Here is a 16,638-nt window from a genome sequence, read left to right as displayed (position 1 = left end):
TGAAAAGTATGTGTTACTATAATTGTTTAATTTTTGAAAGTATCGACTAGATAAATAAATCACTTAAAAATTAAAATCGAAGCAATTTTATTGCTCCTAATGGGAAAAGGCTAGGTAAATATGTCAGATACAAAATAATAATAACAAACAAAAATAACAACCGTCATTGTAAAATCAATACATTCATCATCGGCTCTCGGTCAGAATTTAAAATAGCTATTAGGTATATGTTTAATTGTTAAATAATCGTACAAAAAATATTTATATTATATTTTATTTATGCATTGTTTGTCAATAACGCGGAGGTAGTACAGTACGTTTATGTTTGAAAAATCGAACGAGATCAGACGCTTCAGTTGTAGTATCGTTATTTGAAAAATTGAAACGAACTCGATTAATATATCGCACAATTAGTTTTTATCATTCTTAATTAATAATTTGTATACAGAAACTCTGTACCTACAGCATAATATCTCGTTTTTTTTTTTTTTGAAAGAATCGACGGGTGTAACGTTTTACCCGTCGCCGCAGTCGTGTCGCGGAACTCGCGGCGGGTGCCCACGAAAATTCCGCCCACGAAGGAAATTTATTCATTTGTACTGTTTATTATACGACGGAAAGGTAGGTAACCACCCGAGTCCTGAACGAGAGAGTTGGTCACGCACACGGTAAAATAAAAACTTCGCACCGAATAAATATACCTAGTACGATTTTTATCGACGGCTCTACCTAATTTTCGGGCGAAACCCGGGAAACGTATGTCGCGGCGGTCGACGCGAATCAATCAAAAAAATACCTTATGCGGCAGTCGGCGGAACCTAAAACCGTTAATTCGGTACTAGGAACCGATAAGGAAGCACGGTCGGTCCGGCGCGACGCAGGCTGTCCTCGTACCGTGTCCGCCGCCCGCACACACACACACACACGTCGCCGTCGACGTTTCGCGCGGTCCGCGGCTCGCCGTACGCCGCGCTCCGTCGTCCTGGGCCCCTGGTACCGACGACGGTCGTTCGACGACGAGTCGTGTTGTTTGCGGTTTTCTCGTTCTCGCGGCCGTCCTTTGATTTTCCGGACGTTCTACCGCAGGTATTATAATATAGAGGTATTGTATAGGTACGTTTCGCTAACCGGGTGGGCCCAGCCGGCCTTGACTTTGGGATCGGCCACGGTGTATCAGGAGATGATGTGCCCGACCGTAGTCGTAGGAGGCACTCGGAGAACGTTATAATATTGTTATATTTTGCACGCTCTTGTATTCCTATTATACAGAATATTATTACTTCTTTTATTACGATATAATATTATTATAACGACGTAGTCGCAAATATTGTACGATTATTATTATTATTATTATTATTTTGTTTTCGCGTATTGATTTTTGCTAAGACCACCTTGAAATTCGCGTTCGGAATTTAGTCGGCGCGCGACGGCTGCAACGACACCGTCGTTTAATTAATTGGTATGGTATTGTGTGCGCGCAATCGTATTTTATGAATATTAATATTTATGAATTATTTTATATTATACAAACCATTGTTATAAAGACGTGTCGATGACAATACCTACCTCTTGCAGGACCTCGGAATAAAATGTCTGGCGAAAAAAGACCCGAGTGATAAAAACTTCGAACAAACAGATGGAAAAAAAAAATAATACATATTATATTATTTGAAAAATTATTCATTCGTTCGATATCGGAAAATAGAATAGTTTAAACCAAATTTGTTCTTTGTCTTTAAAAATTATGAAATATTTCATTGACAATATAATATTATCTGTTCTATAATAAAATATTTTTTTTTGTTTTAATTATGAGTTTATATTGATGGAAATTTGTTATTAGTGCAAGTTTTCATTAATACAAAATATATATAAGTAGACATCTATTTAAAATGTATGATAAAAAATGTATACTACTTGTGTGCACTCCATTACAAATTGTTATAATATGAACTTCGTTCAGACACTAAAACTATACCTATTGGCTATTATAATATTACTTTAACTTAAACTTAAAATGCCTTTAAGTAGTTAAAAATTAGTCTAAACAATATCATGAAAATTACATAGCAGTGCATAATGCATATTAATAATATGGTACCTAAATTATTATTTTAAGTAATAGTAGAATATTTCGAGATTCTATGATTCATTTTTTTTTAATAATAATAAAATAACAAAAATAGTTTAATTATAAATTGATTTATAGTAAAGTTTAGATACCAAATGTTGAAATGTCTTCGAAATTTAAACTTGAAAAACCCATGAAAAATGTATATAGTTTTTCGTAAAACTTTTTTTTAAATCTAAGAAAAACATCCTTTGAAATCTATTTTTTTTTAAATTTTGCAATCATATGTATTAAAATGGTAAAAATGTTATGAATTTTTATCTATAAAATAATTTGATAACTTGTATAACTGACAAATATTTTGTATTTAGTATTCATATATTTTAAAATAACTAGACACTAGATAAATAAATACAATAACTCCCAATATTTTATATTTTGCGCCAATGACATATTATAGATCATAAATTTGAACACAAAATGCCTGCTTTTAGTTTTAATAACTTCTACGGAAAATGGCTTTTCATTTAAATTGAATAAAACTTAATTTTTATTTTCGAGACGCAATTTTTTTCAAGAAGTTGAATAACCTATAGTGAAAGTACTTTTACAAATATAAAAATAGTTAGATATTTGGTTTCGTCGGTGTTTTATGGATATTAATTTAATATACCGTATTTAAATATGGTGTTAGGGAACCGGTCTTATCTGTGATCTACCGTTAATTGGCTATCTAGTATCTACGATAAAGTGTTGTAAGTAAAATGTAGAATGTGTGATCTCCCGTTAACTCGTTAACAGATTGTTAGGTACCTATATTTTACGCTATAATCTATGTATCAAATGAATTTTACGACTGTATAGTATTTTTAAAATATAATTTAGACATTTAGTTACCATTTAGCATTTACCTATTCGTGTCATTTTGTTTGTTGCTGAATTTTCCATTTTTTTTTCACGAGTGAAATGTTTTGAATTAATAGATATATTATATAATGTTTTCTACCACAGCAATGGTGTATATTTTATACAAAAATATAATTATTGATGAAGTAAAATGCGTTGAATATTTAAAAAGTATAAAAATCTCTTAAGTAATAATTATTTGGTTTGTTCAAAAAATACATTGGCACCGAATGTGATGGTGGACAATTTTATTATGTGAAAAAACGAGGACCAGTAAAAAAACATTCGGATGGCTCTTATAAAAAATTGTGACTATTAGGTAAACTGAAAAAGGATACCAAATTGCCAAACATATCAGTCACTTCGTGTAAGAAATCCTTTGTATACTTATACAGACCTCAATGGTAAATGTTATAATAATTTAGCTCTATATATATAGCAGAAATAATAGAACTTGTCTTATATGGGTATACATGATATATCACATAATGCAGTTTTGTAGACAGGTAAAAGTAAATTTTAAGTACATAAATATTTTAAGTAGTAGTGTAGCACACATAAAAATTTAGTTCGTAGATCACATATTATAGGCAGATAATATACATTGGACTGGTATTAATAATTCGGTAAATTGGGAAATAGAACTATACCTTTTGTCGACAAAATATTCTATAATATAATGTAAAATGTTAGATAGTAAGTAGGTACCTAATTATTATTATAAAATTATTTCATATATTATTTTTAGCAGTATAAGTCAAGGGCGTCCGATGTCCCATCGTTATTTTAGTTAATATTTTTTGTAATTGGTAAAATTAATAATATATGTATCACGGTATTATATTCTTAACTTTTGACTTTACCTTTCCTCTTGTATTTATTTTTGTGAGCGATCTTAGTACTTACAATTTATCTAAGTCAATACTGCAGATGTGACATTTGAGGAATGATATAAATAATATCATCTTGGTAGTACTATAGTCTATAGGTATACGGTATACCAATAAAATATAGTTTTCAAGTTACAATTTACAATTTACAATTATTATAATCTAAATATTTCAAAAATTCCATTGTTTAATATGTAGGTATATCAAAGAACCATTTCACTACTATGTATTTTATTATAATATTATAAAAATTATTATTATTAATAGGTAAATAATAAAATACACAGCACTACAGCAGTGAAAAGTTTCTAATCCCTAAGAATATTTTTCGTCAAATACCTGGGTACCAAATTTCATCGAATTTGAAATATTTTTCAAAAATTCCTACTTATTGTTTGTGTTTTTAAATTGTTAGGTTTCTGTGAAGACAACTTTTTTTTAAACCTTAAAAGGATTACAACTAAACTAAAATATTTTGAAATTTACATCAAGTCTAGAATATAATACCTATAGGCTATACTTGTATAAATATTTAGTAAAAAATTCAAGAGTTCAAGACTCCACAGAATTTATTTCTAAATTACAACTCAAAAATAAAAATTTAGTCTATAATAACTAGCCTTGATTAAAAATTCTCGTTTGTTCTTAATTTTTACTATGTACAAAAATATATTAAGTTATTGTAATAAAAATAAATTATGAAAAATCCTTAGAAATAGTAGCCGAGTGCTGAAAAATTGTCTATGCATGTACCTAATCATTTTTCGTAAGCAAATATTTGTCATTTAACGCATTCATTTAACCTATCTTTTTTTTATAGTGGCTTATACTAGTTATACTAATAGTATTTTTTAATACTGTCTACAGATTCTCTGTTTCCATATTTTTTAATTTTTTGTAATTTTCATAAACGTCCGTATCAGTTATCATTTAAACTTTAAAGGTTCGTGAGAAACGTTTAAATTTTATCATCTCCGAACGCTATCAGTTTTCTCAACGACATTGTCTACGTCACTGCTGGTGTACTACGGACAAAAAACTCGCGCCTTTTGACGGTTATTATATTGATAAGGAAAGAGTTGATTTCGAAATTATTTACTATTTACTGATTACTGATTCTACTGCTCATTGCTAAAATGTTTAACACTATAACAGACGATAGTATACTTCAAATGCTATAAAATATAAAAAACGATTAATTATTTAACTATAAATCTCAGTTTGTTTTCAATTTCTTCGTTTATCGTATTAATTAGATTTATCTTACAAAAGAAAACATTTTGCAGTTCTGTTTTAAACATGGATAAAGATTTAACTAATTTTAAGAAATGGTTCCAACATCTGGGGCTGGAAGTCGATGGAAAATTAGACGACGAGGTGCTAAAAAAGTAAGTCATCCTTTTTGTATTTGAGTAGTCAAATTCGTACACATTTTTGGTATAGTGATTAGTGGTTAAAATTAACGATTGAAACAATTTATTTTGATGTTCATAGGCTGATGCCTCCTCAACGACGAGACATGTGGAGACATATTATTAAACATGTACGTTCAAAAGAAGAGGTGGATTTAGTTAAGAAATCCTTATTGTTACATAAACTTCAAAAACGACAAAAACCATTAATGGTAAGACACTTTTTATTCTTAAATTTTCTATAGAGAAATTTACAATTATAATTATCTACTTTCTTATTGTTTCATTTTTTCATTATTAAAAATGATTTTGATTTTCATCATTGAGAATGATCTCCTTCCTCCTGTTATATCATTTTTTATTTGTATTGTAGATGTAGGTATTGAAAAGTTTCTTATTTGTAATTTTTCTGAATCATGAATCATAAATATATTCTTTTATTAATTAGATTACAACTTATAGGTAATCATAAATATTAAAAAAAAAAAATAATTATTAATTATCATTTTGTTAGTCAAAAGTGGAATCTTGTGATGATCTTGCTAATGCATTAAAATATGAAGAACTTATTACAAAATATAATAAGCTACAAACAGATATTATTGATACCAAAATAAATAACGGCAAATTAAAAATGGATTTAAACAAAAAAATTGAACACAAAAAAAATATTATTAAAAATATTGAAATCAAGCAAAATACATCATATGTAGCAAATCATAAAATTGAATATTATAATGAATTTATCAAAATGTATAACGAATTATCAAATTTTTGCAACCATTTTTCAAAAGAAGCAAATAATGATTTGACCAAGGCTGATTATGAGGTAACATTTTTACAGTAACTAAGAAAGTGGTAGATAATTTTTTACTTTATATGTAATTTTAAATTTTAGGATTCTTTGATTGTATGTTGTACCGAAGTAGATGATGCTAAACAATCAGGTGTCATGAATGATAGTGTAAATATTGGAAAAAAGTTATGTAATGCTATATACACAACTATATGTGATAAGTCTCCTGCTGTTTTACTCCAAACTGTTGAAGAAAATCTAATGATTAATATAAATAAAAGTAAAGATACAGTTATTGAGGCGAAAGAAACTGTAGTACATAACAGGTAAATTTATTTTCAGCAAATTTTTCACATTATATTTACCTAATCTAATATATGTTTTTATTTTAAAAGTGACAATGAAATTGTAAGCGATGAAGTACTCAAGAAACTTTTTCAAAAGCAAATAGAGCTAGAATCAAATTTATCCAACTTACTAACTGAAAAGGAACATGTTTTAAAAAATTTAAAAGAAACAACAAATCTAGTTAAAAATGAAATTATTAGTCAATACAAAGTAAATTTATTTAATAAGTAATTATATTTTAAAATATCAGTTAATAAACTATTGTGACACTTCTACATATTTGTTTGAATTTATTTGTATTTATATGTATAGATTAATCTTTACAAACTTTTATTTTTAGCTGAAAAATTTATCATGTACTGAAGATGAATTGCAAATGTTTAGGAAAAATTTAGTAGAAACTTTCCATTTATGGTTTAAAAACACTTTAGAATGTTCTAAAGTAACTGTATTCCAAGAAAACGTCACTTTTGAAGATGAGTCATTAAGAATCTTAGATCAGATTGTAGAGCAAACAAACACCTTAAATGCAGAAATAGTTAGTTTATATTTAATTCATTTTACATTAAACAATTCTATACAATTTTTATTTTATTTTTTAGGATCAAAAAAAGATAATTATAGGTGAAATGTTAAAAGAATTAAATGATAAAAAAAGTGATTTTGGATTAATGGAAACAAAAACAGTTATGGGCAATTTAGCTGAAAATTATTCAAATACAATAAATAAAAAAAATTTGATTAACAAAACAGTAACATCTTTAAAAGTGTCTGCAGTTAGTGATGCAAACAATACAATTAAATTAACAATTGGATCAAATCCAAAGTAAGAAAATAAAAAGCTAGAATATTAATAATATATTTTATTGCCATGATATTTTGTTAAAGGATAAATTTTATACATTTACGGACCTTGAAAGATATGAAACAACATACTGAAATAATTGATATTATTTGTGAAAAAGCAAAAAAATTTGAACAATTCAACATAGTAATTTGTAAGTTTTTTTTATAACTCTGTATTTAATTATGTGAATTATTTGTAAATATATTTATTTGTTTTTAGCTACTGAAAATAGTTTTAATGAAATTATACAAAAAGAAAATATTCATAAATCTGAATTTAAAAGTATTATTTCACAAATAGAAAATAATATTTCGGAGTTAAAGCTGTGCATAGAAGATAGTAAACTCGTTGCTAACATATTGTAAGTAAATCATTTTTACAAACTATGATATATTTACCTAAAGGAACGCCACATGTTGTCTTACAAATGTACAACATGGCTGATCTTATGAGAGAACACAGTTAATTTTCTTACTATTCTTTACACTCAACTATAAGTATCATTTCACTCCAGTATTTAAGCTAAACTCACAAAATTGGTCATACTGAACCTTGCGCATCTAAGTTTGTAAGATAAACACAACATGTGGGTGTGGTGTCCTTTTAAAATGTAAGATTATTATAGTTAAATTAAAATAACACTTAAAGTTTTGATTTTGAAGAAATTAAAAATTTGTAGTTCAGTAAATTTTAAATTGTATTAGAATTTAATTCATATAAATAAAAGTATTGCATATATAATTTAGTTTAAATTTGTTTAGATTAAATAAGGAGTTGCTAAATAGTTTGGCTATCAATTAGTTTATCAAGAAGTTGACAAGTTAACAATTCAAGTTAAAGGAAAAATTTTCAAATTTGTAAAATTACAACTCTTATATGTAAATTGATATGTTAATAGTTATTTTTTTATTTTATAGTAAACTAAGTTTTATTATTTTATTTTTATATTTAAAATTATATTTATTATTTTAATATTTTTGTTATTAACAATTTATTAGTTAACCTGATATTTTTTTTACAAATTTAAATGGATAAATATTGTATGTCGTTTATTTTTGTATTTTAAAAAAATTCATTATTAATTAACTAACCTAACTTGGGTAAAATGTTATTTATTAATCTACTCTAAGATTATTTACTGCAACATTATAATATTGTACTACAAAAATAAAGTAATGAATATACTATTAATTTACTATCTCATAAATATGATTATGATGCATTATATCACCTTATACTTGGCAGCCATAAAAATACATATCATTTCAAATTGAAATTAAATTTATTATCTAATATCTGGTTTAAATAAAAAAAAAATCATTTGCATATTAAATAATGATGCAAAACACTAATTAATTATTTTCAAAAAATGAAAAATTATGAACATATTATAATTACGTTTTAATTGAACATTTTAAATTTTAATAGCTAAAACTTAAAATTTAATACTAAATTCTTGATAGAATTTAAAAACATCAACAATTATAACATAACATAATTTTTTTTATAGGAATTTGAAGTTAAAAATTTTGGGTATTCAAACAAACTATTATTTTTCTTCTAATGATTTTAGTTATTTTGTTGTAATTTAAAAAATATTGGTTTTATGACCGAAACTCCTAGTCAACCATTATAGATGTATAATGTATATTTTAAAATTAATGTACAATATTATATTGATATTTTCATAAAAAACTGTTGTGTAAAAATAAATTATAAGATAGAAAAATAATACATTTATAAAAATTATAATACATTATTATATTTTTGTTTGTGAAACAAATTAGATAAGCATAGGTGGCAATAACTAATAAAATGTACATAAAGGGTATAATGTAGGATGCACATGTTATGTATTTTGTTAAAATTCACAATTTGAATGCATTTTACTATCCAGTTCATGAAAATAATTTAATATGTTGTATGGCTGTAATTTGCACGTTAAAAAAAACAACTTACTTCAATTAGTTATGTTTTGACATTATGAAATGATTTTTATTACTGCAACTATAATTTATTGTTAAAATATGCAAGCAAAAAAAAAAAAAACATTTTTACTCTGTATAATATTGAAAAAAAATATAGAATCAGTAATCTATACTTGAATGATAATACTTATAACAGCTATAACATTTTTGTTGTATCATTTAACTTAATATATTTCTATTGTACTATTTCTAATAAAATGTTTTGAATTTGAAAGTATAAAATATAAGAGGAAAATGTTATAACAGAAATTATTTATTAATCAAAATAAATAAGTGGTATACTATAATAAGTCATTATTAATATTAGAATATAGTGCACAGATTTAAATATTTTAAACAGCTCTTAGTGATCAAATTAAGAAGCATTGTGACTTCATTAGGCACTACTAATAAATTAATATATTATTAAATTATAATTATATTAATAAGCTTCTGATATATTATTTAAATATGAAATACAAGTATATAAGATTAACAGTTTTGTGTTTAATTTTTAAATACACAATGCATTTAGTACTTGTTAATTTTTTAGATGTTGGATTTGATAACAATAATTATAGTAATTTAATATTCTGATTCTCACCCGAATACAATGAAACACATCAAAAAAAAGTTTATAATGTACATATAATGTAGATGGTTAATGCTGGCCCATTCGACAAAATGTTCACGGACTAAACATCTCTACTAGTGTTGAGTTAATTGTAAACAAATAGTTTTATTATTTACAACAAGAATATAATTTTAGTATCTATTATATGACAAATACTTTTTATAATATAAATAAATAACAATATGAACATTTTATTGAATTTAGAAATGTTATGTCATCACATAATAGTAAGTTATGTGATGCTTTACCTTTCTTGTGGCAGATAGCACATACCATTTGGCATTTTACAATAGACTTAAATGAACAACAAAGTTTTAAAATTAATGGTTTACTCTTGTATACAAAAATGTTATGTAACCAAGCATTGTACTATTAAAGAATATAATATAATTATTATTTTTTTTTAATCAATGTATAATAATAGTTATTTCTTGATATCAACTTAAATGTTATTAGGTAACTTAGTGTAAAATTGTTTAGCAGTCAAATATTTTACTTAATGTTTAATTTTTGACAAAAGCAATTATTAATATTCATTACCATTTTAAACACATTTAAAAGTATTAATGAAAAATATCCTTGAAGTACTTTTTTAAAAGTAATTAATGATAAGCTTACATTTCATTTATGTTTCCCATCTATACTTGTTTGGTATTATTAATATATAAACTTATTGTATTTAAATATGCACATTTGTGTTTGAATAATGTATGCAAAATATGTATTAATAGCCAACCTAATATAAAAGTAGAATTATTGAAGCAAAGCCACAATAGATATGTTTATGATACTTTCTATTCAAATTTTGGGTAATATATTATGATTTAATTTATTAAATATAAATATAGCTTATTACTAAACAAACTACAATTTATTACAAAATAATTATATATGCATGCTAATGTTAGAACTTTGTTATTATTATATTATATATTATTATTTATTAACTATATAATAAATAGATGATAATAATAAATAATATAATATAATTAAATATTATTAAATGTAATTAAAATTTGTAAGCTATTATTTAATTTAAGTACAATTATGGAAAACCATTAAACACTAGGAAATAAAATAATTCAAATGTTCATTAGTTAAACAATTATTTAATACACACAATAGTTAAATATAAATTTATAGAATTAGAATTGTAGTAGAAATTAGAACATGATAAAATTGATAGTAATAGGAAAAAAATTAAACTTTCAAAATAATAACTAAATATAGAATAAGAAGATTTATAATATTTTATGACTGAGAAGGTTGTTGAGCATTATTTTCAACTTCAAGTTGACGTATTCTTTCAGATTTACTAGCTAATTGAGTAGCCAACTCTCGATTAGCATAAGTATAATACTCTAATAAATCTAATAAGCACCGACTATCTTGTTGTTCAACACTGTAATAATCAAAACAACATTTAAAAATTTAGTATTAAAGCTAGGTAAGTATAGCTATATTTTGTAGTAAAGAAATTTACTTTGGAATTTCTCCAGGATTTGTTTGTTGACTTGTTGTAATATCATTATTCTGCAACACTTCAGGTACCCATCGATCACAATAATTATTTTCTTCCCAACCACATACATCTGGTGGTGGCTTTTCTACATTGAATTTTCTTATTGAATCTAGAATGAAAATAAAAATCATAGAAATAAAAATTTACCAAATAAGTATTATGAATTATAATTAATTAAAAACAAAATTTTTACTCACTTGCATACAGTAACGAAGAAATTGTGACACATACAAACTCGATAATAAGTAATACAGCTATTCCATTTTTTGGTGACATCAACATATTAGCATCACAGTATGGTTGCATATCAGCAGCATCTTGTTGAGCATATACAGCTATAAATATAGCTAATAATACTGTCCCTGTAATTTAAATAAATAAATAAATGGACTTCTACAGATTTCAAATAAACTAGTTCATTTTTCTCACATAAAGATACTAATTGAAATGGAATCACTGCTAGGCGAGTTAGTCTTGCATAAGCACGCAAATGTCCACGAGATCTTAATGTTGTATGATGCATATGTCGAGCAACATGGTCCAATACCTACCAAAATAAACAAAAATACAATAAAATGTTTGTAACCAAAATACTTAATTATTGACCAATTTATGACATAAAACTCACCAAAAATAAAAACCATACACAACAATGAGCATAAACAAGAACATATAATGGTTCACATTTATCTTTAGGAGGGAGATCTGTTGTTGGAGAAATTGTTGATGTGGTAGTCTCATGCTGTTCTGAAGGTAATAAACGCCATACAATATCATCCATTTCTTTCTTATTGACAATTTTTTCAAAAATTAAAACATTGGTTTCTAAATATACAGCGAATAATACCAAAATTGCCTATAATAATAATAAAAAAAACTTATTATTAGTATTTAATACAAAAAAATATTATGTTTTGACATGGATTATTTATTTTTGTAAAGAGTTTTTATATATATAGATATAATTTAAATTAACTCAAGATACAAATTAATCTTTCTTCATTTAAAATTTACAATATAACAACTTCCTAACTATTATTGTTGAAAAAATTCTATACTACAGCAAATTGGAGTGTTGGGAAATTTGAAATTTTCTTCAGGGGATAATTTTTGAGTGACAAATAATTGTATATATGTATTATGTACTAAATTGACTAAACTATAACTAACATTTACATAATTACTTAGTTTAAAATTTTTACTGAGGGATTAAGTTGTTAAAAGAATGAAAAGGTTAATAAAAAGCAATAATTTATATTTAGATTTAGCATGTGTGATATCTACTAATGAACTAATTATTATTTAAAAATGAATTTGCCAAAAATTGTTTGTAAAAGCTTAGCTAGTAGCATGAAAAATTTACTTGAATAGTTCACAATTATAATTGTTAAATGTAGCATCAAGTTGGAATACAATTAAAAAATTGTTACTTGATTAATAAACAAAAAGTTATAATTTTGATGACAATTAAATCTTCCAATAACTTATTCTTATTGATAATGAAAACCTTTACCAAAATTCTTACAAGTAAAATAAATTGTTTAAAAACTATGCTATTTGCTACTTTAATATTTTAATTATGTTTATGTTTTAAAGCGATGCATAACAACAATTATTACCATTTGTGTTTAGGTATTATTTTAAAACTGCATATAATCAAGGTTTTTCAACAAACAAAACAAATAATTATTTCAATTGATTCATACATTTTACACATAGTACTTAATTAAATATGTATTTTAAAACTAGGTAGCTTTCTCACTATACAATTTTATTAAAAACTGCTTGTTAGATTTTTGAATGTTTATGGATTCCAACAAAAAATATCCAATAATATCGATTCTGATATGATTAACAATTGAAAATTAAAAGTAAGTTACTTCACAGAGGGTTTAGCTGTTAAGTGTCATACCTTTTAAAAGCAAACATTTTGAAATAATCATAATAATAAATTAGTTGGATGTTATGTATTACGTCATTACTGTGTTTGCACAATAAAATTATAAGTTGTAAATTAATTTGTGGTATACTATTTTACTAAATTAGTTACTTTCAAATAAGCGATATAATATTGTTGGAACATAATTAGTGAAAAAAAAAAAAGTAAAAAGGTTATTTTGATGGACACTTAGATTTATATTTCCTAAGATGCTTTAGATGTGGAATAATTCATAATATGACAATGCATTGTAACTATATATTTATATTGTGTGTATAATATGATATAATGCATAAAAGTCTTGTTTTGGAATTAATTCTAAGTTTAAACATTATTTTATCAAATTTTATAAAATTTAAAATGATCTTTAATCAATTACATAATATAAAATGTTTGTTATTTATAATAATATAATAATATAATTCGTGTTGATATTAGACACTTACTTTTGAAAGTAGATATTAGTCAAAAATTTCATTATAATTATTTTAAAGTTCTAAACTAAAACTGTTATAAAACATTATTGTAAAACTTAATATTTACTTTTTATCTGAAATAAAATATCCTACAACTTTATTTTTCCTAATTAAGTTATTCAAAATTTATTTCAATAAAATATATAAAAATAATACTAGGAAACTTAATTTAAAATTATTATATTAAAAAAAAACTATTCTTAAGACTAACTTTTGAGGAAAATTATATTTTTTCAAAAATTCAAGCATTTTAACTTGATAAGACTACATCATACATAAAACTAAAAATTGTGAAAAATATCTATAAAGAGCTTATTAAGTCCTAAAATAATCTAATCCTAAAATATAGTATATTGTATATTTTTTAAATATGCAATTGTCAATTATCAATTATTTATGAAAATGTCAAGTATTTACAGTTATCAATTTAATAAATATAACTAGAATCATTTTATTGAAAACTGGATTGAGGTAAACTTTTTTATTATTAATTAATTGTTTTTGCTTTTCCCAATTATTTTGAAAAGTACTAGAAATTTTTTACTTTTAATTCTCAAAGTACCAACTAGATCCAAATTGAGACCAGAAACCAACTTCTAAGTTAAAGACTGAAGAAATTGTACTGCTATAAAAGGTGATGACAGACAAAAAAAAACACATCATTGTTAAACCAATAGTCATCACTCCGCTCAGAATCTAAAACTAAATACATTTTATTAAAAATTGTAGTTTTACAAAGGTAATAAATAATATAATAGTGACATTCAGATAAATGTATAAAAATAAAATATATATTATGTACAAAGCAATGAAATATTTAAATTATAATTTATAACTATATGTGCAAATACATACATTTTTTACTATCTATCATTGTTTATAATTAAAGTCCGGATTTATATTCTGTTAGAATGTTTGAAATATGATATTTATATGCAACAAAAATTAATGAAATATGTTGAGTATTTTCAAAATATTTTTTAAAAAAATGATTATAATTTATTAATTTAACCATAATTTATAACCACATAATCATAATTCAGGAGCAAAAAAAAATAAATAAATAAAAATAATATCTCAATACTTTGTTATTTATTATACTGTTAAACCAAACATGCAATATAATTATGATTATTTACATGCAATACATTAAAATCAACAAAAAATTAATTATACAATGTTTTTAAAGCAATAGACAATAATATTATATTATTCCAAATTTTGAGGAGTAAAGTTATTACGGCACTGATTAGTGTTTTATATATGATGAACTGATCTCTTAATATCTAAATATGTTATAGGAGAGTTTTTTAGGTCATCCTAAGAAATACATTTTGAGGAAGTGTAACGCTGTAGTCCCTGGTCAAAATTTTAATAAATTTTAGCATTAAGTTAAAAACACGAAAATGACTCTTTTAAAATAATGCAATATAGCTGAAATATGCTAAAATATTCTCTTAAGTCAAAATATGCACTAATATGAAAAACAAAACTTTTTTGATAGATTCTACAAGTTATGAAACACAACATTTCTTACTCACATAAAACAGCATATGTGTGTTAAAAATGTTTTTGCATAAAAATCCGGACTTTATTTATAATATATTAATGACAAAAATTAAAAATGTAATAACAAGGATAATATTAGAAAAATATTCAATTATTTATTATAGTATTTAGCCTAATAATTTCAAAATATCTCAATTTTCTCAATAACATTTTTAATACTCGAATATATAAATTACTATTATAAAACCAGTGTTTTTTAAATATTTATAATTGGACTGTTGTAATATAGTTTTAAAAGATAAATATTACTATAATTAAAAAAGCAAAATATTTCCTTACAGTACATAATATATGAATGAAGGTTATCCATGGTTGAGAGTAGTATGTGTTTGATTTAGATCCGTTTTCTTCCAAAAAAGAACAATGGCACTTATATTTTTTTTTCATTAATGTGTGGTTTGATATCAAAGTTGTATGATCATTCATATCAAACACACAATCATTACTGTTGGTGCTGTTACAGTCAATGGGGCATGTGTTTGTAGATGAAACACAGCATCTTTGATGGCAACGGTCATTTGTAGACAATACATCATCGCTGTGTGAGGTATCCATTTTGTAAGACTAAAAACAAATAATAAGTACCTTTTGAATTATGATTAATAGTCTGATGTAATTTTATACATTATCTGATATAAATAGATTATAATTACCTATTATAAAATATTTTCTTTTAGCAATAATTTTTTATTCGGAATTAGCATTTTATCAACAGTAAATTACATTTGTTTAAACTATGGACAATTCTTACGAATGATAAATTCAAAGTCATAGTAGTAAAGGCAATCGATTACACGGCAATCAATTAGTTATTGAAACATTTAATGTGCTATCTGTGTGTTAATAATTTGTTGTTGAATACTTGATACTTCTTCAATTATTTTCTGTAATAAATTAACAATAATATTTCGCCGTATAATATAGTCCATAGACCTTAGTTATCAAAACTAAAATGATAAACATAACATATGATGTTATGATAATGGATAAAATAATGTAATATTATATCGATATAATTATCGAAATATCGATAGTCACAAATCAATCGAATCGATTAAATCGTATCGTTTAGGACGTTTAGGTTATTCTCATTTCTCTATACAGAATACATAGGTACTGTGTTATGGTAAAATCGAATTTCGAATTACATACATGTTTATAAATTTATAATATAGTAGTAATATAGTATAAGTATATGAGTGGTAGTAGTTAGTAAGTTATTAGCAACTAGTTTATTACTTAGTTTCTATTATCTACTTTT

At 24.4% G+C, this 16,638-nt stretch overlaps 2 protein-coding genes across 2 annotated transcripts; one reads left to right on the top strand and one right to left on the bottom strand.

The window, feature by feature from the left end:
• The first annotated feature begins 4,971 nt into the window (after positions 1-4,971).
• Positions 4,972-8,244, top strand: LOC114132573 (uncharacterized). The gene is made up of 10 exons (XM_027998075.2): positions 4,972-5,255; positions 5,362-5,491; positions 5,794-6,108; positions 6,178-6,401; positions 6,471-6,633; positions 6,764-6,961; positions 7,026-7,249; positions 7,312-7,421; positions 7,490-7,631; positions 8,032-8,244. Exons 1-10 carry the CDS (start codon positions 5,167-5,169, stop codon positions 8,069-8,071), a joined length of 1,635 nt encoding a protein of 544 aa, XP_027853876.2. The 5' UTR covers positions 4,972-5,166; the 3' UTR covers positions 8,072-8,244.
• A 2,716-nt stretch (positions 8,245-10,960) lies between these two features.
• Positions 10,961-16,310, bottom strand: LOC114132590 (uncharacterized). The gene is made up of 7 exons (XM_027998092.2): positions 16,031-16,310; positions 15,657-15,941; positions 12,022-12,249; positions 11,823-11,940; positions 11,591-11,755; positions 11,355-11,502; positions 10,961-11,273 (listed from the first exon to the last, which is right to left on the bottom strand). Exons 2-7 carry the CDS (start codon positions 15,930-15,932, stop codon positions 11,123-11,125), a joined length of 1,086 nt encoding a protein of 361 aa, XP_027853893.2. The 5' UTR covers positions 15,933-15,941; positions 16,031-16,310; the 3' UTR covers positions 10,961-11,122.
• Between the last annotated feature and the right edge of the window lie 328 nt (positions 16,311-16,638).

Source organism: Aphis gossypii, chromosome X (assembly GCF_020184175.1).
Source record: "Aphis gossypii isolate Hap1 chromosome X, ASM2018417v2, whole genome shotgun sequence".
NCBI lineage: Eukaryota > Metazoa > Arthropoda > Insecta > Hemiptera > Aphididae > Aphis > Aphis gossypii.
Note: the sequence above shows the minus strand (reverse complement) of the source record. Positions and strands in the feature narration are given on the sequence as shown.